The 25,916-nt window shown below is 38.7% G+C and overlaps 1 protein-coding gene across 2 annotated transcripts in view; it reads left to right on the forward strand.

Moving 5' to 3' along the window:
* The window catches only part of VAV3 (vav guanine nucleotide exchange factor 3), a 150,297-nt gene that overhangs the window by 26,938 nt on the left and 97,443 nt on the right, over nucleotides 1–25,916 (forward strand). For both annotated transcript variants that reach the window (XM_062497230.1, XM_062497231.1), the window contains exon 2: nucleotides 1,380–1,496. In XM_062497230.1, coding sequence (XP_062353214.1) covers nucleotides 1,380–1,496 — 117 coding nt within the window. The remainder of the gene's footprint in view (nucleotides 1–1,379; nucleotides 1,497–25,916) is intronic.

Here is a 25,916-nt window from a genome sequence, read left to right on the forward strand (position 1 = left end):
GGGGCTGCAAGTCCACCCAGTACAGCTGGGAGTCCTTCCTGTGGATGAGGCCCTGGTCAGTCACAGGTGCTTTCCTGGGAGCTTTTGTGATGCTTTGTGATGAGTTGGCTGGCCGCCCGATGTCAATCATAGTCTTGTAGCATCTCTCGTTGGATCAGTGCTTTCATATGTGTGCCCTTGCTGTAAATTTGGTCTATCAGGTGCTCTGCTTTTCCTGTGTCTCACTGGGTAGTTCTGTAAGATGTGAAGTAGGGCTGCCTATTGAATTGGTACGGCTGTGACGCTCAATATCAAAAATGCTGCTTTGATCAAAAGAGGAAGTTGTAACATAGCAGTTCTATAACCCATGCTAATATGAGTGGTCCTCATGAATCCACTAAAACATGCAGAACTCTGTTGTAATATTGAGTTGCTGTGTCAGTACTTTTAAAATGCATATTCAGAGCATGATGCGGTGTCCTTTGAAATGCTGCTGTTTATAAATATTTATTTGCTTTTCCACTTTGGCTCATAAGACTACAGCAGCATCTTTATGAAGCTGATGTCCTCACAAGGTGCTAGTACCTTACAGAGCTAACTGTTATCAAGAGGGCCTATTGCCCTTTTTAGCTATCCCTCTGAAGCTACCAATGCTCTTGACAGTTACTGTCTTTTGGCCAGGTAAGGTCTGGCAAACAAAATAATCCACAGGAAAATGCATTAAAAGTTTAAGGAGATCATTGTGGTGGAGACTTTATTCTTTTTTCAGACTCAGATGATCATTGATGCATGTGGATAATTTAAAGGGAAATAGCTTTTTTTGATCCAGTACAGAAATCAAGGTGGTCTGAGGATCTTAAAGCTCTGCTAGGTAAATTTAAATTACTTCACTGTAAGCTTCATCTGTTCCTGTATGCCAGATGGAGAATATGTATTCATAAAGTCTTTAGTGTGTGCAAACAGTGCACATGCATTTATTAAACATTCAAACTAGAACTTAACACATGAAATGCTTGTTTTATACATGAGTAATAATTTTCACATGTTAATTTTTAAGGTAACTTGTTTCGTTCTGTACTGTCTGTAGGGAGCTTAAAAGTAAGTCTGTCTTTAGACTATTATGTATCTAGTAGCATACTGTCATATATTTTTGTTTAGGTAAAAAGAGAGAAAATAATTCCTGCTCACAAAATGTCTACTCAGAATTTGGCTAACGCTTTTGAGCCTGAGGAGAGCATTTATGGCTGGATTAGGACCAGTGGAGGATCACAGCATAGTGGAAGTTCTGACTTAGAAATAATTGTATTGGTGAATTATATGGTGTGTTTGTGACCAAAGTGAGCACATATATTGCTAATTTACACATTTGACACTCAGCACTTCTGTTTTCTTTCCCCTAGTTTCTCTGCTTGAAGAATATAAGGACTTTTCTTTCGGCATGCTGTGAAATATTTGGAATGAAGAAAAGTGAACTTTTTGAAGCATTTGATTTGTTTGACGTGAGAGATTTTGGAAAGGTAAGGATGGCTCTTGATTATATCCCAAGTAACACCTGTGCTCTTCTGCTTGTGCACAGAAGACTTCTCTGGTAGCTGTGATATAGAAGTTGTGACTAATGGATCAGCATTCATTATGAAAATATAGTGGGGAAGAATTAAGAAGGCAGAAAATGTAGGTTTGTATTGGAGGGGCTGATAAAGGGCAGAGAAAAACACTTGGCAGGAAAGTTCCGAGTGTGAAAAGCCAAGATAAATGGTTTGAAAGATGCTGAGTTAAAGGGAAATGAAATGGAAGAAGATAACTGTGGGTGAGTGCTGTCTGGTGAAATCACTTTGGTGTAATTTGTGTGGATTTGGAAACCCCAGGCTGGTACATTGAGCCTGTGTGGCACAGAAAATATTTCTTTAGTCTCAGGTGCTTGAAATTCACCCAGATCATTTGCTCTTGTAAAATTATTTTTTGACAGTTGTTTTTTATCTAACCTGCTGTAAAGCTCAGACACAGCTATGGTAGGTTAATGTGGCTATTCTAATTTACACAGTGTTTTTACAGTATATTCTGTAAGTCTGATTACTTATTCTACACATAAAGCTTTTTCCAGTCTGTTATTCAGCCTCCTACATACCTGTTTGATCTGTCATTGCCAACATGTGTTTAGTTCAACTTCAGTTTCTGCTTTTGAGTCATAGTATCATTACCCTAATGCCACAGGAAAATGTCTAAAAATTACCTGAAGTAGCACTAAAACAGTCATTTATTCAAATTTAGTATATCTTAAGCATTATTGCTTTTTAAAAGAGGTCATAATTTTACTATCTGATTTTTTTAGGCACTGTTCTTTTTATCAGTAGGCATAGAGGTAAGGATGACATAAGAGTGCAAGAATGAATCAGGACTGCAATATGATTGTTTCAAATGGTTCAGTGCTTATCATTAACCAAAATATCTAATTATCTTTCTCAAGCTTTTGTCTGGTTTTAAGTCTTTCAAGCATTAAATTAGATAACCTGATGATTCCACCTGTTCTTCAGTTTTGCTGAATATCTTGTCCTCATCATATTTAAGACAAAACTTTCTGTTAAAATATGGTCCTTTTGTGCACATATGACTCATTAAAAATGAGATTTGTTTTTGTTTTGATTGTGCAAGTAGCAGAGGAATTTAAAATTGTTGGGTTTTCTTTCTTTGTGTGCATTAGCAATGTCCTATTTAAGGTATTTAAGTCAGGTATTTCAATGTTTCATTCAAATCTTTGATACCTATGCCTGAGGAATTTTTCTCATATGTTGCAATTACTTGCTGAAAGTTTCTCATTTGGTGCCATATAAAGACATCCTGTTTTTTAATATAGTCTAGTTTTAAAGAAAGATTTTTATAGTGCAAATTATTCTTGCTGCATCATTGAATACCCAGCAAAAACAGTTTCTGAATTAATGGTAAATTTAATCCACAAATGTTTCTGGTAACTTTGATACGTAATTTTAGCAGAATTTATTTTGGATATGGTTTTATGTAAGTAGAATAACTGGTTAAAAAATTTCTATCCATGATATTAGTATTTAATTTCCCTAATTATCCCTGGTGCTGGTTTTCCAGTTTTAGTCATCTAGGCAATGACTTCTCTAGTCTAGGTCACCTTTCTTGGAAAGCTAAGAGGTGAAAAATGCAGTGACAAATTTGAGAGGTGCTGCTGTGTGGGATTCCCTTGTGAGATGACCTCTATGTGTGGGAGCAGGTGCTCGTGAAGAAGTGGAGATGCTGAGTTGCACAGGGCTGTGCAGCCCTTGCAGTGTTTGTGTTGGGCAGTTTTTAGGTGGCTGATGGCTGTGCTGAGTTGCACAGGGCTGTGCAGCCCTTGCAGTGGTTGTGTGGGCAGTTTTTAGGTGGCTGATGGCTGTGCTGAGTTGCACAGGGCTGTGCAGCCCTTGCAGTGGTTGTGTTGGCAGTTTTTAGGTGGCTGATGGCTGTGCTGCTCAGCTGTGCCCATTGGGTGCTTGTGTGGAATCTTGCCATGCACAAGTGGAGCTTGGCACAGGCTGTGTTCCGAAGGGCTGAGCTGTGTGTTTTGTAGCCTGGGCAAGTGAGTATGTAGTGAGCTTCTGGAAGGGGCTGTGACCTTCAGGCTGTCTATGGCAGTGGAAGGAAAAATTGCAACTGTATGAAATTAATAAAATTGCAAGTGAAGAAAAGGTATGCTAAGTTATTTGTGTACCTTTAAGTGTGCTTTTTGTGCAGTTAGCAGAAAATATATCAATGGCATGAGATTTCAATTCCATATCTGATAATGTACGTACTTGGAAATTCTGATTGTTAGTAACAGTGGTGAGAATAGGAAAGTGTATCTTTTTCAAGCTCTTCTTTGCTTTTCAACCTTCCCCTTCATTACATTTTCCTGTCAATAGCAACTGCAATGCAGCTGTACATCTCCAGCTTCCTTGAACAGAAGCTGTATATGTGCAAAAGGCCAAAAAAATAATGCTGCAGATTTTTCCTGCTACTGCAACCAAGTCATCATGCCATTTCTAAAAGAATTCTTTGAACTGCTCTAAATGCTTACAAAATAGGAATGATCTTAAAATTATTTCAGGTACAAACAAAAAGGGGAGTATCATTTTAAAACACTGTTTTCTAAATAAACTCTTGCTCAAAAAGGTGATGTGATGAGTGTGTGCACTACCTTTTATGCACTGGAATGTACCGGAAGCTGTCTTAAGATGTCAGAAGCTGGCAAGTATTTAGTAGTGGTGAGATATAAATAAACTGTTGCTGAGGTAACTCCATAAACCTTATCTGGGGCTTTTAAATGTTTCAGTTTAATTTTTAAAGAATTCATTATTGAATTTGTCATCTTAAGATGGGATGTTTTGTTTAGTATGATAGACTACAGTGACTATTTAAACACGTTAATGGAGGAAGCAATAGGAATGTGTCAGTTGTGAATGAACAATATGCCTTCAAGGAAGTAAGGTTGAAAGGGAAAAATAAGGTGAGAGATCTGGTGAGCGCAACTGTATTTTTTAAAAACATCGTCTGATACTTTTCAATTCTTTAAAGAAAATGGGAGACAAACCCAGGGTGTTGTAGAAGTAGCAGCAGTATCCTGCCAGTATAGTCATAAGACTTTTAACAGCCTTTTGAAATACTGGCTACAAAATGTTTGTTGTAATGGTGAAACTTGCACTTAGTAGTTAGAGGTAAATGAGCTGTTTCCAGATGCTTTGACATAGGGTATGACTTGAACTTTTGCTCCACTTTTCAGGGACTTTGATCTCAGTGATTAGAGAAAAAGAGTGTATGTGGAGTGGATGGGAATCAGAGGTGAAGCTGAAGTAGGAACATAATGTAAATATGTGAATAGCTAAATAATGGACTAAGAAATAGAAACGTATAACCTCATGTGTGTTTAATATGTACATTCTGTATAAATATTAATGCTAGCTGCTACAAGATGAGTTTTCTTCTGTTTCAAATATAATAGCACAGTTTGTTTATTTTTAGATAGACTGTGGTTGTAAAAAGGGGGGGATACATTACACAGAAATAGGAAGGTTCTTTAAATTGTGCTTTTAAAAATTACAAAAAGCTTGATTTTCTTGGAGTTCTATGGTATTCACCCATTCCCACTCATTCTCCTTTCTATCAGTAAATTTCATTGTTGCTGCCTTAAGCTCCTGACAGAGCATGAAATGCTCTCCCACACACACTGGAGGTGCCAGACAGTGTTTTCATTCTGAATTCCATGCTGGAGAGTCATTTTTCACTACTGCAGGGTTGTCAGGTTCTTCCTTTCTACCTGTGTGCCAGAATAAGCAAATGCTGTTGGTACTTGTTCTTTCAGCTTGGAGCCCTGCGCCCTCCTCCAGCAGCAGCCTTTGTTGCTTGGTGCTCCACAACAAATTGTTGCTATCCCTATTCTCTGAAGGAAGTTTATAACTAATGCCTTGCAGAAATGGGAATCTGAGGTTTAGTTCTGTTGATGTCAACAGATGCTCCCTGGTCTCAGAGAGCTGCGTTTGGGTCCTGTGGGGGGGAAATGGTGTCCAGAAAGTGTCAGAAAAACCCTTTTGTGTGCTGTGCTTTTTAATTTCCTAAAGAATGTAGCAGAACATGGAGTGTTTTAATGAGATAACTGATCTAATGTGGACATAGCCATCTCCCTTGTAAGGATCCTGCATTAGATGTCTAGAAATGTACAATATTCAATTGTGATTTTAAAAAGACAAGGAGATCAAATATCAGGTGCCACCAATGAAATAAGTACCTAATTGTTTGAAAGCATATAACATGATGCCTGGCATAGCTCACTCTGGTGACACTTAAAAGGCTGGTTTATATAAAAGCAAGCAACTGCTGTGAAAATATTGAGTTGCATATACTCAATTCACATAGCTGGTGATCATTTTAGTTACTCCCTTACTGCAAAGGAAATCCGGGCAATGATGCAGGAGAAAGTCATGCTGAAGCTGAGAATCCTGGTGTGTTAGTATTCCCTCAGGTTTACTGGATTCCAGGAAGACTGGACAGATGTGCATGAGAGACATACCAGAATCAACACAACAAAAAGCAACTGTTATTATAAAAAAATATTTATCCTTCCTGGAAAAGTGTCTAAAAAAATCTTCAGTAAAAGTGAAACAGTTGAGATTATCTGCAGTTGTTTCATATTTTGTTTGCCGAATTTAATCAGTGGGATAATAGAGCAAAATATAATCACTTTTTTCTCATAAAGTTATATTGAAACTGCAGAACATGGGGGAACATGCCAAAACATTAAAGTCTATTTCTGTGAAGATATTAAAATGAAGAAAGAGATTGAACTGATAAAAATAAGCCTGAGACGGACTGGTTTAGGATGAATGGCACTTGAACTTCTCCAAGATGTTCTTCTGTGTGTGGAGGAATGAAGAAACAGAAGAAATGGACAGGTTTCAGCTTTATTCTCCATGGAAATGCTTTGGACAAAATGCACAAGAAAATACTGTTGCAAAACTGCTGAAATGCTTGGCATGTAGGGGCCTTGTTTTTTAGTTATCACTGCTCTTTGTGTAGAAGTACATAACTCAAGAACTTAATTGCCTCCTAAAAGCATCCTTTAAATGTTAAAAAAAAAAAAATCACTCCCAGCTCCAAAGAACATAAATCATAGTTTTGGGCAAAGCATTGAGGTGGGTGAAGAAGTGGGGTGAGTCATGGTATAGCTCATGAACTACCTTTTTGAAACATCCCTGAAAACTTGCAGCAATGGTTTGCCATGGTGTGACCAGGGAAATCATTACTGATGCTAGATAAATTTAGTGTCCTTAATTGTAACACTTTGTTGCTGTGATCATTGCCAAGGAGTCTACGAATTTCTGAGCATATAACTTCAATAAACCGAAATGCATTAGCAACAGCTCGTAGCTTCTGCATGAGCATATGTATTTAGACCTGAATATTTCAGGATTATGATCTTTCATGTTTCTATTCTAGAATACTAGTGGACTTCACCTCACTGGCCTTTCAAAATGGATTTTTAATAATTTCTTTCAGGTCTGTCATATCTTTTCAAGTTGTGATGTTTACTTCCAGTTGATGAAAAGGGTAACAATAATGTTTGGGTTTGACCTTATAACAAAGCACTGAACCGACCACAAATATTTGATCATTAATAAAAATTCTCATCCAAGGGAGTGCTAGGGATATTTCTGTTCTTCTCTTTTGTAGTTTTGTTCAGTTTTTCGACAAATGTTATCATTTAGAAAGCCAAGGTAAACAAGAAACTGTTAATATGAGAAAATAAGGCTGAGTTTCTATGCTCATTTCTTTGTTCTTAAGATGGTCTTGTCCAAATTTTCTGTGTCTGATTGACCTATCTTGGGGACGCTGAACTCATAACATTGAATTCTGGTAGTGTATGTTCCTTTTGAGATGAAAAGTTTTTGAGGAAGAGGGGAGTTGAAGCATGAATAGCTTTAACAGGTTTTAAGACTTAAATCTTCTCACACATTTGTTTATACAAATGTTTTTAGACCTTATTAATTCCTTGTGGTGCTTGTAAGACAAGCATTTTAATAACCAGAAGGTTGTGAAAATGACATTAAAAGCCAGACTTCCTGAATTTACAAATGCTGGTGTAAATAGCAGTAATATAAACTACAAATAAAAGCAGGAGACAATAAGAGTGATTTGCAGAGGAAGTTCGTATCATCTTGGAAGAGATTTGTGTGTGTATTTTTTTCTGTGACAGTGAAATTGTTCACTGCCAAAGAAGGGTAGGAAACATTGTCTGTCTTGAAATAAGAAGCTCATGTTCAAGATACAGTAGGATGCTTATTTTTTAGTAGTAGTAAAGTGGGAAATGATTTTGTGCGGGACCTGAAGAAATGCTATTCAGTTTCTTTTTGGTTTATCCTTGAAGGGGTTTGATTGTATCAAGCTTAGCTTAATTACTGTGGTGCTGGTGAACTGCTCTTTCCTAATGTTCAGTGTGGTTCTTCTGTGCCTGGCCGTTCTTCTGAGCTAAAGCCTGACCCAAGAAGCACTAGGAATTGCCTAAAATACAGTTTTGCACTCTTACCTGCTTTTCTTATTGTTTACTGCAGTTCACTTTGAATCTTAGCTGACTGTATTTTGACAAAATTGAAGATAAGGAGGCAAAGAAGTGCAAAGAAATGAAAATGATTTTGAAAACTCAACTTGAACTATTTCATCAGTCCACATGTTGCTTGCCAAATGTCTTTTGTTGTATGTATTGATGACAACAGGAGTTCAATTGGCTTGATGGATTGTTATGCACAGTTACAAAATAATAAATTATTTCACTTTTGTTGCTCCTTTCTAGAAAGAAAGAGTTATAGAATTACTGAGTATAATTGCTAAGTTTGGTTTTTACCTCGTTTTTTTTTTTATGGGTGTGATTTGAAGTACTGAAAGATGCCTCCTAACCCTCCCCTCTGCTTTTCTTCCCCCCCATCTCTTCTATATCATGGGTTTAAAAGGTGATTGAAGGATGTCTATGCTAAACCTCCACCAGAGTGGTTGGGCTACCCTTGAACTCTATCTCAGAGGCACAAATTGGCAGCTATGGTGATGTGGTTTAAACCATTACCTAGGCAGTGTTTTGATTTCCTCTGAAGAATTAGGCATGTGGAGCATTCTCCAAGAGGAGCTGCTGTGACATCCTGGACCACACCTGGGAGGTGTTCCTATGCTCAGGGAAAGCCAGCCAGACCATAGTTTCTCTTCTCAGTCTGCAGAGATCCCCCTCTTCCTGCAGGCAAAGGGCTGGTTACCTCCAGCTCTGCATGGTTGGGGGGACTATGGAAAGCAGGAGCGTACTTGAGTGAGGCCCGGTAGCTGCTGCTTCTTTCTTTGTAAGTATCAAAAGATCAGGCTTTGTTTAACCTGAAGCATGCTCTGGTCATTAGATTGCTTGCAAATTCATTCACTGCTTCTTCTGTCCAACTTCAGTGGAAGTGAAAGCTGCAGTGAATGGCTTGCAGCAGGGAACACCATTTGAGTATTTACTAAAAAGGAAATAGGCATGAATTAATGAGAAATGTTTGCAAACTGCATTAGAGGTGGTGACAAGGCTAGAGAGATGTTTGCTAACAAGAATTGTGTTCTCTGGTTCTTAATTCTGACAGTAATTGTGTTATGAATAAATGTCAGCTGCACCTGCCTTTGAAAAGCATGGATACTTCAAGAGATGAGTAATGGAAAAATACGTCAGAAGAGTGTATTGCAATATATTTATCTATAAACCTGAAAAGCTTACATTATATTTGATTACATCACAAAGACTATCTTGCTAGGAAAATCAATGCATCTTTCTGTGTAGACACTGAAACATTTGGGGACATGGCTTGCCTTTTTTTTTTTTTTTTTTTTTTTGGTCAAAACACGTTATAGCAGAAATGTGGGATTGTAGGTTTTGGATCTTAAATGTTGTTGATGAAACTTTGATGCATGAAATGAGATTTATTTGGAAAAGTTCTATTAAACAGGTTGTTTGCATTTTCATGGCTTTCTTCATGAGATTTTGGAGGTGAAACATTGGTAGTTGAACACTGAGGATTTAATTTCCAGACCAGCCATTCAAGAACTAAATCATTCAGTGTAAAATTTTATAATGGATCTATTACCTGATAAACTTGGCAATGTGTTTTAGAAACAGTTATAAATAATGGCAGTTGCTAAGTACAAAGTAATGTTAAAGAATAAATGAAAGTACTGGCAAATAAAACTATTAGCAGAAGTGAAATTAAATGGCACGCTTTAGCTACTGCTGACATCTACAAGTGAATAAGACGTTAGGTTTCACCCAGGTAGAGTTTAAAACTGTGATGTGCCAGCTTGGGTCTCTAGACCAGCCTGTGAAGAGCCTTAGGTAATAGTTATACTGTGTAAAGAAGCCTGAAGGGACTGACAAAAGGAATATTGTTTGAATTTTTGTAAAGTACAATTCTGAGCATATTTTCATACACAATTTTTAACTTCAATATGATAAAATCACCAAATTAGGGTTGTATATAAGTTTGAGTACGTTGCATTTCGGTCTTCAACTGGATCCTATTTTGTTCTGAGAACATGTAAAGAACACTTCACAGAATTACTGTGGAAAAGCCAACTAAGGGCTAGTTCACATAAGTGAAATTTATTCCCCAAGCCAACTTTAAGTTGCTGGAAGGTATAAAGTATTCCTAAAATAGAACTAATTTGAGTAAAACTCCATCAGTGACACTGTGGATGCACATGATGTGTGTTTCTTACAGTAGCTAATTGATATGAGCTGCATAATTCAGTGTACTGTGTAATCCACTTGTAACCAAAATGTGTAGATTACTTGAGGGAGGGTTGACTGCCTGTGCCCTTGAAGGAGAGTAGAGCAAAACATTGAATGTAGGTCACTGGTGGGTTGAGAAGTTTTACACTAATTCCCATTCAGCCTCCACTGTTGTCCAAATCTCACAGCACAGTTTAAAGAGATGCTGTTGATTGCATAGTGACTCAGTAGAGCATAATTTAGCTTTTTCCTCCCCCAGTGCTAGGTAAAAATAGAATGATCTTCCTAAGTGGTGTGAGGCATAGCCCCAGCTGTGTGCCCTCTGACTGCTGTACCTGAATATACCTTGGGAGTCATGTCTGGGTTTGAGGAGATAACTAGGAGGTGACAGAAACCTTGGTGAATAAAACATGGCATGGGGAAGGGATACAATGCTAAGCTTGTGGCAGCCCTGTCCAAATAGTTGACTTAACCTGTCTAAATATTATCACTATCAAAGTCCTGATAAAAGGTTGTAGTTGTCATGCAGTGGAATGATCCCATGCAATGTATTCATGCCTTCAAAAGCAGCAGAACAAGGACTAAGAGCTAATTTCTTAGTATCTATTTTACCTTCAAGTTTTCTATCAAATGCTTTCAACACTTGGATAATAAATAATGAATTAATAGCTGTTTGAAACAAATGGCTAGCCAAGAATAGTTGTGCACATTTTTAAGGTTATTTACTTGGCTGTTGCAATTTCTTATGATTTTATCATATCTCTTGGTCACAACCAGCTTGTTGGAAAAGTACTATATATATATTTATATATACACATAAACATCTGTTGATATTTCAGAACTTGTGCATATGGCAGCCTCTTGTAGATCTTACTTGCTCTACTAAATATTGTTGAGTGATGTAGTTCTGGGTTTATTCTGAGACTGAGTTTTAGTGTTTTGATTTGGGGAGGACTTCCCTTAGAGGTTTTAAGCTAACTAAAAGCAAAGGTACTCAGTTGGTCTCAAGTAGTGGTTCGACACAGTCTGTGATCTGTGAGAAACAATCTGAGTGCTGGTAAAAAAGTTTCATTAGGGATCTTGAAGTTCAATTAACTCAATGAAGTTAATGAAAGTTAAAACACCTGATTAGAAATGTCATCATACCATTTTCAAAGTGGTGAGGTCTACATTTTTGTATATGTGAACTTGTAGACTGGATATAAGACAGTGTTTTTCTTAGTTGCATATTTTGTGGCAAAAAATGTTTGTTAAAATGATCATACTATATTAGAAAACAAACAGGTTTTTCCTGGCCACACTGGTAAAAAGTTCCTCTAAATTAGGATAAATATTTTTATTGTTATTAACATTACTAACACATTTCATCATGTTCATTTGTCATGGAAAATGTGGATTCTAGACCAGACATCTGATATAAAATTCTCAGTACTGTCTCTCTGTGGACATTTCCATATAAAATTAAACAAATTTGAATATGAATTAATTCATCTCTTTTTCAGACCATAGGAAAGAGAGTAGTTCTCCTGTATCTGGCAAGCATCTAGCCAAAACTTAGTGAAAGAACTTGAATACTAGGAACTGGAACATAACATGTACTTTGACTTTTTTTTTTTTTTTTAAAACTTTTACAAAACAATTCACTTTTTTCTTTTTTTTTTGGTTTAGATATGCCACCTACATCTGGGTAGCATGACTTTGGGATCTGTAGGAGTCAACTAAACTGATTTAAAATATTTCCTTTGTGTGTATTATTAATTAGATTAACCATGCTGATGCTGGATACAGAGTTAAATGGGAGTGCATGAGAATATTTCTATTAAAATTGTGGGGCTTTTAGGTAATTGCTTATGTTTGTTTCTCTTGTGGAAGTGATTAATCCACCTGTGTCTTGAACAGTCTGCTAAATAGTAGAAAAATGTGTCATTTTCAGACTTCATGTTAACAAAGCCATGACCATAGCAAGTAGCAGAGAGCACTCTGACCACGGGCTCTGGGCAGGAGAACTGCTGGTTTCCTTCTTCCACACTTGCCTCTTGGTGCTGCCCTGTGCTCACCCTTGCCTGACACCCAAAGAATGCAATCTGTCTCATCATTCCTACTGAGGCTTCGTGTTTAATTTTCTGTGGTTAGTTGCTCTTTACTCTTCATCACTGCCTTGTCTCCTTTGCAGCCTGCATTCTTTGCCTTTCTCACCACTCTGCCCTGCAGTCTGCTGTACATCCCCATCTCTGCAGTGCTTCTTGGGCCTTTTCCCTTTATGCGTTTCAGGTTTGTTTCTGGGGTTTTGTTTTGTCTTTTGGTTTTGCTAGAAGACTGCTCCTATTATTCCTGTGCTTATTTAAATACACCTGAAGATTTTTCTGTGTAGCAGCTAAATACCCCCTACTCATCAGAGGAGAACTATGGCTGTATTGAGTCCTGCAATTCTCTAGAACCTTAATATGAGAGTCTCTTCCTTCATTTTTCAAATGAATATATCAAAATATATCAATTTTGGCTTTTTCAATTTCATTGACTTCCTCTTGCATCTTATTCAGAGCGTATTTTTGTATGTTCTCACTGTACAGTGAGAAGAGTGATGCTGTCTTGCACCACCAAAACTCAGAAAAGGGAAAAAGAATTCTTAGCACTGAAATTCTGATGAAGTTTAATTTCCCTTCTCTAAGTGCTGCCCCCCCCCCCCCCCCCCCAAAAAAGATGAAGTTGTGAGAAGGAACTTAGAATTTTGACATCAGTTGTTCAATAAAAGTATTTCAGGATTTACAAGTTATAAGATGCTGCCATTTATATGGAAACTGTCAAAAGGAGGTTTTAACTAAGGTGCATATTTTATTTAGAGCCGTATTTTCTTGTAGGAAGTTGACATTAAGCAGTAGTGAGTTTATAATGCAACAGACAAATGTTTAGGCAAGATTATTCATGTAAGTGTCTGTACTTCATGTATTATTCTGTAATGTATTTTGATCAATATATGCATATATGAACTGCTGGGATGTCTCAAGAAATCAGAAATGTGGATGTGTACCAGATTTACTTTTCCTGCGTGTCTCAGAATTCATTTATTGAATTCCAAAAAGAAATTAACTGATTCCTCATTTAAATCTGAACATTGAGAGGAGGGTTTAACTTTCTATTTCTTACCAAATCAGTACACACAAGTGTGGCTAAAAACTATTCAGAGTGTTTGAATCTAGAAAGAGAGGCTTGTGTCATAGGAAAAGCAGGGCAGTAAAAAATATTTGAGCAATAGCTCTTTTTAGAAGCCTGGATTGCAAAGTCCAGAGGCTGGTCAGGACTCTGGCAGAGTAAATGATACATAGAAAACAGCAAGAGTTTGTGTCAGTGCACAGCTCTGGGCTGACCCAAAAAATGCCATGCAAGGCCAGGAAGTGCAGTGTGCTCTGTTGTATGTTTGTGCTTTTATAGGGCATTTCTGCTTGTGTGTGTTTGGAGAAGCAGAGACTTGGGTAGTGCTGGCAGTCTGAGCTGTCTGAGGCATAGAAAGGTCTGAAAGACAGGTCTTCATCTTCTAGTGTTGATGTAGATGGAGTATGTGCAAATAAACCAACAGGGAATGTTGTCAGGATGTTTCTGGTTGTGACTAAATGAAAGGATGTGTCTCCTTTAGGAAAGTGAATATGAGTTACCAAGCATAGACTTTTTCTCCTTAGATATATTTTTCTGAGAGTCATGAAATATGCTTTATCACATTACTCTATTGAGAATGAAAACCCAGAAAGCTGAGCTGTTTTCCCAGCGGTTGCCTGGAAATGGGAAATGAAGGTGAATATGGGTGCTGGTTCAGAAGCATTTGAGAGAAAGTATTTTTTTTGCCAAGTAAAAATAATATAGGTTCATGAAGAAATTGAGCTGCTTTCTATGCTAATTCATGGGATTATTTGGGGAAAAAAAAAATCATTCCTCTAATACAATGAAACTTGTAATCTGGCTTTACTAACGTTAACTCTTGTTCTGCTCTTTGTGTGCACATTGAAAACAGTTTGCTCAGGCAGTGAAAGTGGTTGCTTTGGCACGTGTGGTACCAGAGTAATGACTGCTTGTTTGCAAGTGTAGAACTCCAGCTATGAAGGGGAATTCAGTTATAAATTTGTTTGATAGCATAAGGTAAAATGTTAAAAGCAAAGTCAGCATTCTCATGCAAGTGTTATGACTTTGTACCTCTGTTTCAAAGCTGTTTGGCCAGTAGGAAAGAATCCATCTGACAGGGTGCCTCAGACCTTATGATGACTTAAAACTGATCCATCTCAGTTCACTTGGCAGACTAAAGTCTTAAGGGAAGAAAGTGCCTGTTCTGTGCAGCTTCTCATAGACAGAGGAGCTCTGAACTAGCATGGCAGAGAATCCCATCAGAAGCCATTTTCCTTGCCTGCTTTGTTGGATCTTAATGAGTTGTAGCAGTTGTTCTGAAGATGGAGACCGTGTGGTGCATGTTCAGAGTGTCATAGACAGTAGGAAACCAAAGTACATCAGTAATCAAAAATCCACTGAGAACTTAAACTTGTCTGGCAGTAGCCTGGCCTGCTTTTTATATATTTATTTATAATATAAATTTATATATATATTGACCAACAACTAGACCTTAATCTTAATATAAAACCAATAATTATCAGTTGCTGTATGCAGGTCTTTGGGGCATTTCTCCATGAGCTACAGTGTGAAAATATTGGATGAGAGTGATTTTAATGGCTGTATTATCCTTGGACACCAGTAAATTAAAGTTTCCAAAAGCTAAATCTAAATCTAGACTGTGTCTTGTCCTCATCTTATCCAGACACCTTACAAAACTTCCACTGTGTGTGCTCTGCATGCTGTAGGTACCTCAGCTACAGAAACAAGCTAACAGTGCTAATGCAGCTTGCAAAGTTTATACATTGGTATTTTTGTTCCTTTTGGTGGAAAACATGGATCTTCTCTTTTTAAAATAAATTACCACAGAGGGAGCTCTAACTTTCTTTGTTGTCATTATATGTTTCATTTGCTTTACAGGTTTGGTTTCAGTTTCCTTACATTGTTTTTGACTTTTTGACGTGATGTTTTTGTAATCTCAAACCCCTTCAGAAGCTATGTTACGTCTTTTGAATGATATTTTTCCTCTTCCTCTAGTGCCTCATCCTCCTTCCTTCAACTTTCTCACATCTTTCTTCTGTTGACATCTCTCTTACTTCCTGAAACTTCTGTCACTCCAAATATTCTGACTTTGCTGTTATCTGAAGATTATATTTCATGCATCTGCCTCAGTTAAGCTGGTTTTGAGGCTCTTTCATTGCTACTATTTTTGGTATGAGTGCAGTAAGGGAATTTTTGTGCTGTTGGTAATGCCTGTGAGCAGTAAAATTAGTGCCTGCCAAGTAAAAAGGAAGATATGTTGAAGAACACAATTTTAAGAAACATTACAGGTACTGTGGGATAAAATTGCAAGCTGTAATGCTGAGTAGCTTTAAAAAATTCAGTATTGAGGCTGTTTCACTCAATGTTCATCAGCTTGTATATATTTTGATCTTGGTTTTATATTTGAATTTTGATGAAAAAGGTAGAGGCATAATTGAGATTGCTTCTGGATATGAATTGCAACTTTCAATTTGAAATCCCCCTCCAACATTTTACCCACAAAAATTTAACATTTTAGCACAAATAGTGCCTTTTGTCAAGACTATAATATCTATGACAAAATGCTGGGAGAATGTTGGTATCAGACAAGGTTTATCTTTCATGTTGCATATTTGGTAAAACCACTTATCCAACATAAGTTAATTGCAACATATTTTTTCCAAATTTTATCTCCTCAAAATGCCTTTCTGCATTGACTACAAATGATGTGGCAGCCTGTTTTTCACGAAGTATGACCTTTTTGGTGTGTTTTCTAGGTGCACCTGCTTGCCTGCAGTTGGCTCTTGCATTTGCTCACTGTAGGCTGCTGCTGAGATTGACTGGAGCAGGACTAACCACTCTTGGGATATTGGTTTGGTTTGGACTCACTCTATTGGACTGAAATGCCCAACTAAATTAATATAAAGAGTTTCATTGAGCTCATAGGTGCTACTGGTGATCTTATCATAAATAGTGAAGACTGAAGCTGGCCTTAGATAGTTTTCTGACTTGTTACCAATCTGGGATGTGTTCAGTCCCATGCCCTTTCACAAATGTTTTTTTAAAGCACAATTCCACAACAAATACTTGGATATGCCTATAAATCCTATAGAGTAAAAGTGAGGTACAGTGCTGTGTGCTCTAAGAGGCAATATTCATGTCAGAGGTTACTGCCTCCACCATGGCAGAATGCCTCTTGATGTGGCAGAGCTGGGAAAGAAGCAGTGGACCTCACCTGCCCTTCAGAATAATATTCTAAGAAATCTGTCCTTCCTTCTGTCTCTGCTTATCAGTTCTCAAATGTAGTTTATGACATGACCGTAGAGTTGGGTTAGAACAGTGGGTGAAGAGCACAAAGTAAAGGACAAAAGTTTCTGTAGTCAGCAGAAATTCCAAGAGACATCTTAATAGTAAATACAAGAGTATGGTTAATGATAGGCATCTCTGGTTTGCTTTCTTACCATGGTATCTATATCTAAAATACATACTATGGTCCCCATCACAGACTTTAGGAATTCAAAATGTTTTTTTTTTTTCAACCTCCAGATAAGTGAAAGCTAAAGAACAACATTAAAAAAATATTAAAAAGAGAGAGGGATCAATCCCACTTTGTCTTCAGTTTCTGCAGTGGTATTTTGGAAGTGTAGCACATAGGTAATGCAACCTGCAAGCTGCTGCATGTTCAAGGTAATAAGACAATGATTAAAAAGAAAAACAAAATAAAACCAGCAAGTTTCTTTCTCTCATTCATTTTGTAATCTTCAGTATAAGATTCCAGCTCAAGGAGAATTGGGTACAAACATTATAGGATAATATAGTATATATATTAGATATAGTAGATATAGTATTTTTCTGTATATTTTCTTCCACTACCACAAGTGTACTTAGATTTTTTTTTTTATTTTAAATCTAAATGAACAGATGATTAGGGAGAAAGCCAAACCCCTGCTCTTACCAAGTTTCAATAATAGAAGCTGACAATGCCACTTCCGTTGCACAATGTCTTCTCAGGTCTAATTTTTTAAAATCGTGCATCAAAGCTGATGATTTTAAAAATGTGTGGAAGGCAGTGAAATGTCGGAGTTATGCCATCCTGTTTTACTGTGTATGTTTTGGTAGTGTTGGAGGCAAGTGCTTTTCTGTTGCACCAACCTAGCCCTTTGTCTCTCCAAGAGATCTCCTAAGTATGGGGCCTGAAAAGCTGCTGTGGGTTTTTGTGAGCCACTGTGAGCGAGTTGGAGGGTAACTGCAGCAAAGAGAGCAGCTCACTTCCCTTTGCACTCTCACAGGGATTTTTTTTTTTCTTGCAGAGAATGAGATACAGAGTGTGCATTTATGCCTAATAAATATTCCTAATGTCATTGATTGTGTACTGGAGTAAATTCAATTTCAGGTGTGATTTGGTACCACTAAGCAAAGCCACACATTAGCTAAATTTGTGTAGTCAATGGTTAAAGTAAACTCAGAAAAGGGAGAAGTGTGGTAGTGACTGGTTCACCCAAGACAGGAAGAAAAACTCTTCCTCTGCTTTTAGCAGGAGAGGAAGAAAAACTCCACTGCACAGTCTCTGAGAATTGTTCTTGCAAGGATCAAAATTGAAAAAGAATCTGTTTAAATATTAAAGGAAAATAACACAGTGGGAGTGAGCAAACCCACATGTCACTTAAACTGCAGGATGCATACCTAAAACAGTACTGGAGGTGCAATCAATAATGAATATGTAAGCACTAATTTCCTTCTAAAATATCTGTATGCCAATTTTAAATGTCCAAAGTCATGAGCACCCAAAATGTATGTACAAAGTGTACAAACTGGTGGTTGCAGTTTAGAGAATTTGCTTGGGTTGTTTTTTTTGGTTTTTTTTGGTTTTTTTTTTTTTTTTTTTTTTTGGAACCTGTAAAGATAGTCTTCTGAAGTTTGTTAAAGTGTAGGGGCAAAAGAAATGTAACTTTGGAAAACACACAGCACTGATTTATGTCCTTTCCTATTTAAAAAAACCTCATATCTCCAAAGCCTGAACATCTTTGATAATTTCCCTGTTGAGTCATTAGGGATTTTAAAAGGAATGCTTACATTTAGGTTAAAAAAAATAGTTTTAAATTATCGTGTTTAAAATGCAGGGAAAAAACATTTCTTTCAGGATTGATTACTGTTGTGACCTATATAAAATAAGGTAAAAATTATGGTATCATCAGTAAGAGTGTTCAAAAAGCAAAACAAGCACTTGATCAAAGGCGAATACAGATTGAAGATGTTTCTAAGTATAGGTTATCCTTGTAGTGTTTATTCTGAAGGGAACTGGAATGACTTAATAGCAGCTAGGTTTTGCAGTACTGTCCTAGGAATATCCTTTTGTATTCTTTTGCCCTCCATGCAATATCTGAAATGTAGTAAATGCACCAGAAAAGACAAACAATTCCGTGTTCAGAAGAACAGCCTGCTCTGAGGCAGTCTGCACTTATTCTATTAGTTTCAGTGTTATAACACAGCAATGCTTAAAGTAAGGTTGTCATTCAAACCAGACAAACCCAACCAAAAAGCCAGCCCCAAACTTACACCCCAGAAGGCATGGTGAGGGCTGGAAGGTATCCAAAGAATCAAAACCACGAGATGCAGGCAGGAAGCAGCTGCTCAAACTCCTTCCCTCCGTGCTTGTGTTGGGGAGTCTCAGCCTTGCAGACAAAATGAACCAAGGGATGAGCAGGACTGTGCTGTTTAAGGTTTTGCATTTTCCTGTGAGAAGGGAGCCCTCTAGTAAACCTTTCTTGCTTTTGGACTAGCAACTGTTGCCTTGTCAGATACCTAACATTTGAAAAATAGGATTTTAAGCACAATTTAAAAAAATGTACATACATTTGTGTCAGTTGTTGGATATTGAATAATCAAGACTTGCTCATTACAGTTCTCAATACATGGTATTGAGTTTTACAGATTCCTAGAGAACATTTGGCTTTGGTTTTCCTCCTTTAATGTTTAAGATTCATGGGTACAGTTCTGTCAGCCAGTCCCACTGCTCTAGCTTCAGAGTTTGCATGATCAGAGTTCTCACTCCTGATAAAAGGAATAAAATGTTTTGTGTACAAAAGGGGGTAAATCTTCTTGGTATCACCCTGTCCTTTCAGATATCAGGTCATCTGTCCTCATGTCTTTGAGTGGTTTGTAAAGATTATGTTCTACAAGCTTTGCCTACCTTCCTGGCTCCAAACTGCTGGTCTCATCTCTCCTTAGAAAACTTAGGAGAAAAAGTTCTATCCACTGTAGCTGTTGATTCCCCAGGGCTTTTGAAGTCCCAGCGGTTTGCATATCTGTATTTAGCTTATCTACGAACAGATCGGCAACACCCAGGAGGTTTTTTTGTCTTTGCTATTTTTCCTTTTTTTTATTTTTGTTTTTTTTCTAAACTCCGGAGAAAAGACTTTCCTGCCACTTCATTGTGGAAACACTAACACTAGTGGGAATGCATCCGAGCTGAGACTTCCCTAGGGCAATGTGTGTAGGGTATGAAGGTCTGCATGCCCAGAGCCAGCCAGGCTGGCAGCACAGCACCACCTCTGAGCTCTCCTCTCACAGCTGGGGCTCAGTGCTCGGAGGAAATGTGCATGACTGCCAAAACCAGCTTTTACAGCAGTCCTACCCTTGCTGCCTCTGCATGAAAGCATTTGGCACCTGGTTTCAAACTTTTTTTTTTTTTTTTTTTTTCCCCCACAGTTGCTGGCAGGCTCCTGTCAGTCACAAAGACTTGGCTCGGGGTTGTGAATTTCTCTGCCGTGGTTTCCTGGGCCAGTCGGTCTGTTTTCTTTACTGCTCCTGTGCCTTGATGGGAAAGAGGGATGAAGTAGTCCTCAGATGTTCCCTTTGGGTGTAGTTCAGTGAAAATGGAAGAATAGACACGGACAGTGAGAGAGCCAGAATCAGGATGGTTGAAGGTGATGTAAGTGAGAAAAGAGGCAGCATCCCATAGCTGGTGATTACCCCAGTGGAAAGTAAATTTGTGCCTTTCCTTTGGATTGCACCTATCAGCGCTCTACACCTAAAGCCTGGATTTCATTACCTGAATGAGGTGAAAATCAGGATATAGTTATACGTGAAGCTGTGTGTAATGAAACACGGATGATGACATTTCTACCTGCTGGAGCTCTGCAGTCTGTCCCATTCCTAAGGAGGTGCTGGTGCAGGTGCCAAGGTTGTAAATTGTCTTTCACATCTTTGTGTCTGCATGGCTTTGACGCTTCAGTGCATGCCACAACAGTATTCAGTAGAGTCATATTTGCATAGCTGGCATTTGAAATTGTTTTTTAGTTTTAAGAGCCTGTTAGAGGTGCCAGTACGTGAAACAAAGGTTTGATTTTAGGTCAGGTTTTTTTCTTCTCTCTCTCTCTCTCTGTTTTTTCCCCCCCTTTCTTTCCTTTCATTTTAAGGAGTTTTCATTCATTTTGCCTCTTTGAAAAGCTTTCATCATTTCTCCTTCCCTGGAGGCTTGTGGTTTGATTAAAACTAACCTGAACCAACACGGACTACTAACATGGTACCCAAACAAGGTAGATGGAGAGAAAATGTTCAATTTAACTTACAAACATGCTTTACTTGGAATAATGTGCTCATTAGATCAGCAGTTGTGTAATCACCCTGGAGTTGTCTGGCTTAATTTTTTTTTTTTTTAACTGATAACGAAGTAAAATGGAAATGTATCAGTTCTTAGAGGTATTTTGGTTCAAAAGTTAGTGATGCATTAGTTTACAATATTAATATATATTAGTCAATATATATATTTCGACTCTCCCCCCCCCCCCCCCCCCACCCCATACCAAATGGAGTATTGATCTAGGGGTGTCCAGAGCCTGCTAAACTCTACAGCAGCAAAAGACAAACCTTTCTTAATAGGAGTCATTTGAGAATATATTCATGTATAGCCTTTTAATCTTACCTCTGAGTGACAGAGACACAAAATGATGTTTCTCTTTCCCCTCCTCACCCATCTGGTGAATGAGTGAAAACAGCTTCATGAGAACTCACTCAGCGTGTGGGCATCACTGGCAGTTCTGGCTTTAAAGTGTCCTGGATGTGTGAAACTTAAAATTGGCCTCATAAGAGCCCCACCCCATGGTGCAGAGAGTGTATGATGTACCCTCCAGAAACATTGGATTTCTGTATGCATTGGCTTTTTATTTTTCATCATCTGTCCAGAGCTCTGAATTTTACTATATTTTAGGAAAACACATCCTGTTTTAAGTGCCTGCATGGAAGCAAGTGCTTTGATGATCTAACCACAAGTGAGTCTTTCTAGGTTTTATTGCCATAAGCTATTCTTGCCATCAATATTAGTTGATAATTTAACATTTGCAGTTTAGGTAAATATCAGAAATATAAATATGGGCATAGCCCTTACAGCAACTGTCAGTAGCACAGAATTATTTCTTATTTGGTGAGATAGTGAGTTGCAAAATGCTGTACTTCTGTTTCTTCTAAAAGTAGAAAAGTACTTTAAAAATGTACTTAATCTGTTCTTCAAGTGCATGATTTGCAAGTTCTTTTTAAAGAAACAAGATTAAAAAGAGACACCACTAAAATACTTTAGAAAGGGACGTTTTAAACTCAGACACACTACTGTTATGGGAACTAGTAAAATAGTCCCTCTAGAGTGCTGCTGCTTTAAGCAGGCACAGGAATATCTGTTGTGATAAACTGAAGAGTATGGCTGCAGGAAATTACAAAATAATGCTTTGGCAAGACATACTAAAGTTCTTACGTAAACTTATAAACTGGAGAGTCTGATCTACAACTGTGAATCAAGACAAGCCATAATCATACCAAGCCAGGAAAAAAAAAAAAGGCTGCTAGAGTTCCTAATGAAGTAAAGAGTTAACGTGCGGTGTGAGACCATTGCTCTCGCCAGCAGTACCCGAAACATGAATGAGGAGCAGAGCCACTCACCAGGGTGTGGGCTGAGGTGTGCTTCCTCTTCCAGCCCTGTAGATTTGAATTTCATGTCATATTTTGCATAAACTGGTGATGTACTGAAAAACTTGGATGTTCACATCTTCTTGAAGTGAGTGTGACTTTGATGTGACTTCTAAAGACCTGCTTAACCTCTGTCTCATAGTGTTAGGCAGTGCAAAGGAGCTGTACCAAGCTGGGTGCAGTGAGGCTTCCTTTTGTTCCTGGAAGCCTTTTGCTAATATCTCCCAGTGTCAGGCTGTTGCAGGCAAATTATAGAGTTATTGAGCTTTTCAGTGTGAAGGAATGTATTCACTCTGGGATGTTGTAGAGTATAAATGTTTCTTTTTTTGTGTGTTGTAGCTTTGTACATTTGTTTGTTGCAGAACAGCACCCGACACAGAATCTGTTGTTCTGGACTTTGTGCAAGCAAGGAGTGCTACTTTTGCACTTAAACTAAGATCCAGTTAAGCCTCATTCAAAGTGCAGGAGCATTTGTCAGAGTCCTTGCTTTGGAAGAGAGATGAATGATCATTTAGGGTTAAATGCAAAAAGGGATTAAAATTAAAGCTCTGCTGAAAGGAAGAGAGCAAAGCAAAAAAAGCATTTGCAAAGTGCTAAATTGAATGTTAGGGACTTCAACGTGCATAGTACATTGTAATTTTGGAGTTCAGAATTGCACAATATTATAGGTTCCCTCGTATTGACCATAAGGGGCTTCAAACTAGCACTGTTCTGAAAAACTCCTGAGTCTTTCTTTTGTCAGTTATTGAAAATCAGACATTTTGCTGCATTTAAGTTTGTTTTTCTGAATGGCTATTGAAATTCTGTTTGTTTATCAGATAACTCAGCCCATACATAACTGCAGTCACCCCCATGGACCTTGAAATTTGGGAACTCTTAGTTGTTTCTGTAGTGTCTCAGAACCAAAGAACTGAAATTTCAAGTGGAAGGAGAAGAATCTTGCTTTGCCCCACCTTTGGTTGAAGCAAATACATTTACACATATATGATATTGGAATAGTACTTTGACCAGCAGTGGTAATTCCATGTATCATTAGTGGTGTAAGTATTCTTGACATTTTCTCAGAATTCTTTAGGGAAACCACAACTGCAAGAAAAATGCCTCTCAGTATACATGGTTCTGTTTCTTGACAGTGCTGTTTTAAGGTGTGGCTTAATAGGAGTGGTTCAATGGGTAAACATTATCTTTTATTCTCTGGAAGTTCAATCTGTGTTCTGGTCTTTACTAGAGACTGGAATGCTTAATGGTTTCTGTTCTAAGAGCAGGGAAGATTCCTGCAGTCTTCTGTTGTCTCTAGTCATACAGTTCCTTTCTCTGTCCTTTTCTCTCTGCACTTTCTGGTAAATGATTCTCTGGCTTCCCCAGTGGGTGTGGGTGTCATCGTGGGCCTCTGTGCCCACCCTCTCCAAGTTTTCACGTCAATTCCTGAAAAAAGTTTTTCTGTTCCTCTTATTTATAAATTTTGCTTTTGTTCATGTTAATTTTGATAGCTCTAAAATGTAACTTGGCAGTGCAATTTGGGAATAAAGTTTGCTAGTTATCTACCTAAAAGTCATAACTTTATTTGTACAGTGGTGGTTTTTTTTATTAATTTTTAAAATTATTTTTAAATCTTGAGGCAATTGTAATTAGCTGTGAAGAGTAAGCTATAGGTCTACCGGGTTTGATTATGCTAGATAAGTGAGAATCCCTCTAAGGAAAAGGGTCTGTGTGGGTGGAATAGTTTGCAAAAGATTTTTTGTATGCTGGGAAATATCATGTTGAAACAAGTAAGGGATATTCAGTTCACCAGACTTGCCCCTCTTTGTTTGGAGAACCATTAAGGGTCCCGTGATTTTGTCAATCAATGCCCACCCATGTGTCAGGACAGATCATTTTGCCACTGAATCCCACAGCACCTTGTCTCCTGTGGCTCAGCTCTGCTTGCAGTCCCATGCTGGGATTCTTGCAGTGTGCAGGGGCATGTCCTGGTCTGCTATGGAAACCAGAACCCCCCTGCAACTGCAAGACTTGTTAAAGGAGTCTTTTTTTCTCCTTTTGACCTTTTAATTAGTGTGAAATAGTTTTTAATTAATTTTGTAATTTATTCAATCAACTTTTATTCACAATTTCTAAAGCTTGTTCTAGACCATATTGCATTTCTTCTGTTCAGAGGAGAAATATGTGCCCCATCTTTGATTATGTTAATGGAATATTTATTTGTTTTTATTATTCTTTGCCTGTAAGGCAAAACAATTTTTTTTTGTTTTGCATTAATTTTCACAGCAGCTTAAATGAACTCCAAATATTGCTTTCACGGAATTAATCTAACATGAATTCTTTATTTTGCTCATCTGCCTATGAAATCTCATTCACTGTGGAGGCTTTCTAAATTCAGTTTAAGCTGTAGTTTGTAATATTTCTCTGTGGTTTTTACTTTCATTTTCCTGGGTAAAAATGCAATTTTCCTTCCTTAGAGAGATGCACTTTTAACTCTCTTCTATGGTCATGGTAGTTTTGTAACTAGAACTTCAGAAATAACTGAAATTGTAGAGATTATTCCTAAATGCCTGTGAAATGTAGAAATGTAGAATTGCTGTACTGATTTTTGATACTGCTAATGATAACCTTTGGAGATTTCTCTTCAGCTTAATATGGATTTTGATTTGAAAAGATACAGGCTGAAACTTCTGAGGAGCTCAGGGGAAACCTTGTCTTTGGAAGTATGGAAGTTTAGGCGAGGTGTCATTTTGGGTCACTTTCTCTCTCCGGCAAATAGGACTTGCACTTCTGAGTGTGAGTAAATAGTTGTGACAGAGAGGACTTGCCAGGCAGAATCAGGCCTTGCATTAGTTAATCGCCAGCAAAGCAGCTTCATGTACCTGGCCGTGTGTGTATTCCACCCTTGCTAAAGCTTTGTGTGTAACCTCAGCCTTACGGGAGCTATTCTCTTAGGATGAGCGCTTGCAGACCGCTGCCTGTTCCAGGGGTGAGGAAGGGCTCAGGGTTCCAGGAGTGAGCAGGGGCTCAGGGTTCCAGGAGTGAGCAGGGGCTCAGGGTTCCAGGAGTGAGCAGGGGCTCAGGGTTCCAGGGGTGAGGAAGGGCTCAGGGTTCCAGGAGTGAGCAGGGGCTCAGGGTTCCAGGAGTGAGCAGGGGCTCAGGGTTCCAGGGGTGAGCAGGGGCTCAGGGTTCCAGGGGTGAGCAGGGGCTCAGGGTTCCAGGAGTGAGCAGGGGCTCAGGGTTCCAGGAGTGAGCAGGGGCTCAGGGTTCCAGGGGTGAGCAGGGGCTCAGGGTTCCAGGGGTGAGCAGGGGCTCAGGGTTCCAGGGGTGAGCAGGGGCTCAGGGTTCCAGGGGTGAGCAGGGGCTCAGGGTTCCAGGGGTGAGCAGGGGCTCAGGGTTCCAGGAGTGAGGAGGGGCTCAGGGTTCCAGGGGTGAGGAGGGGCTCAGGGTTCCAGGGGTGAGGAGGGGCTCAGGGTTCCAGGGGTGAGCAGGGGCTCAGGGTTGGTGTGTGCAGCCCTGGCCCCGGGAAGGCCCAGGCCCAGCCCTGGGTCGCCGCTCTTCTCCCCGCCCGCCCCGGGCTCTGCTGCCGGGCTCTGGCTCCCCCTGCTGCCCGCCGGCCGCCGCA

Source organism: Cinclus cinclus, chromosome 8 (assembly GCF_963662255.1).
Source record: "Cinclus cinclus chromosome 8, bCinCin1.1, whole genome shotgun sequence".
Taxonomy (NCBI): Eukaryota; Metazoa; Chordata; class Aves; order Passeriformes; family Cinclidae; genus Cinclus; species Cinclus cinclus.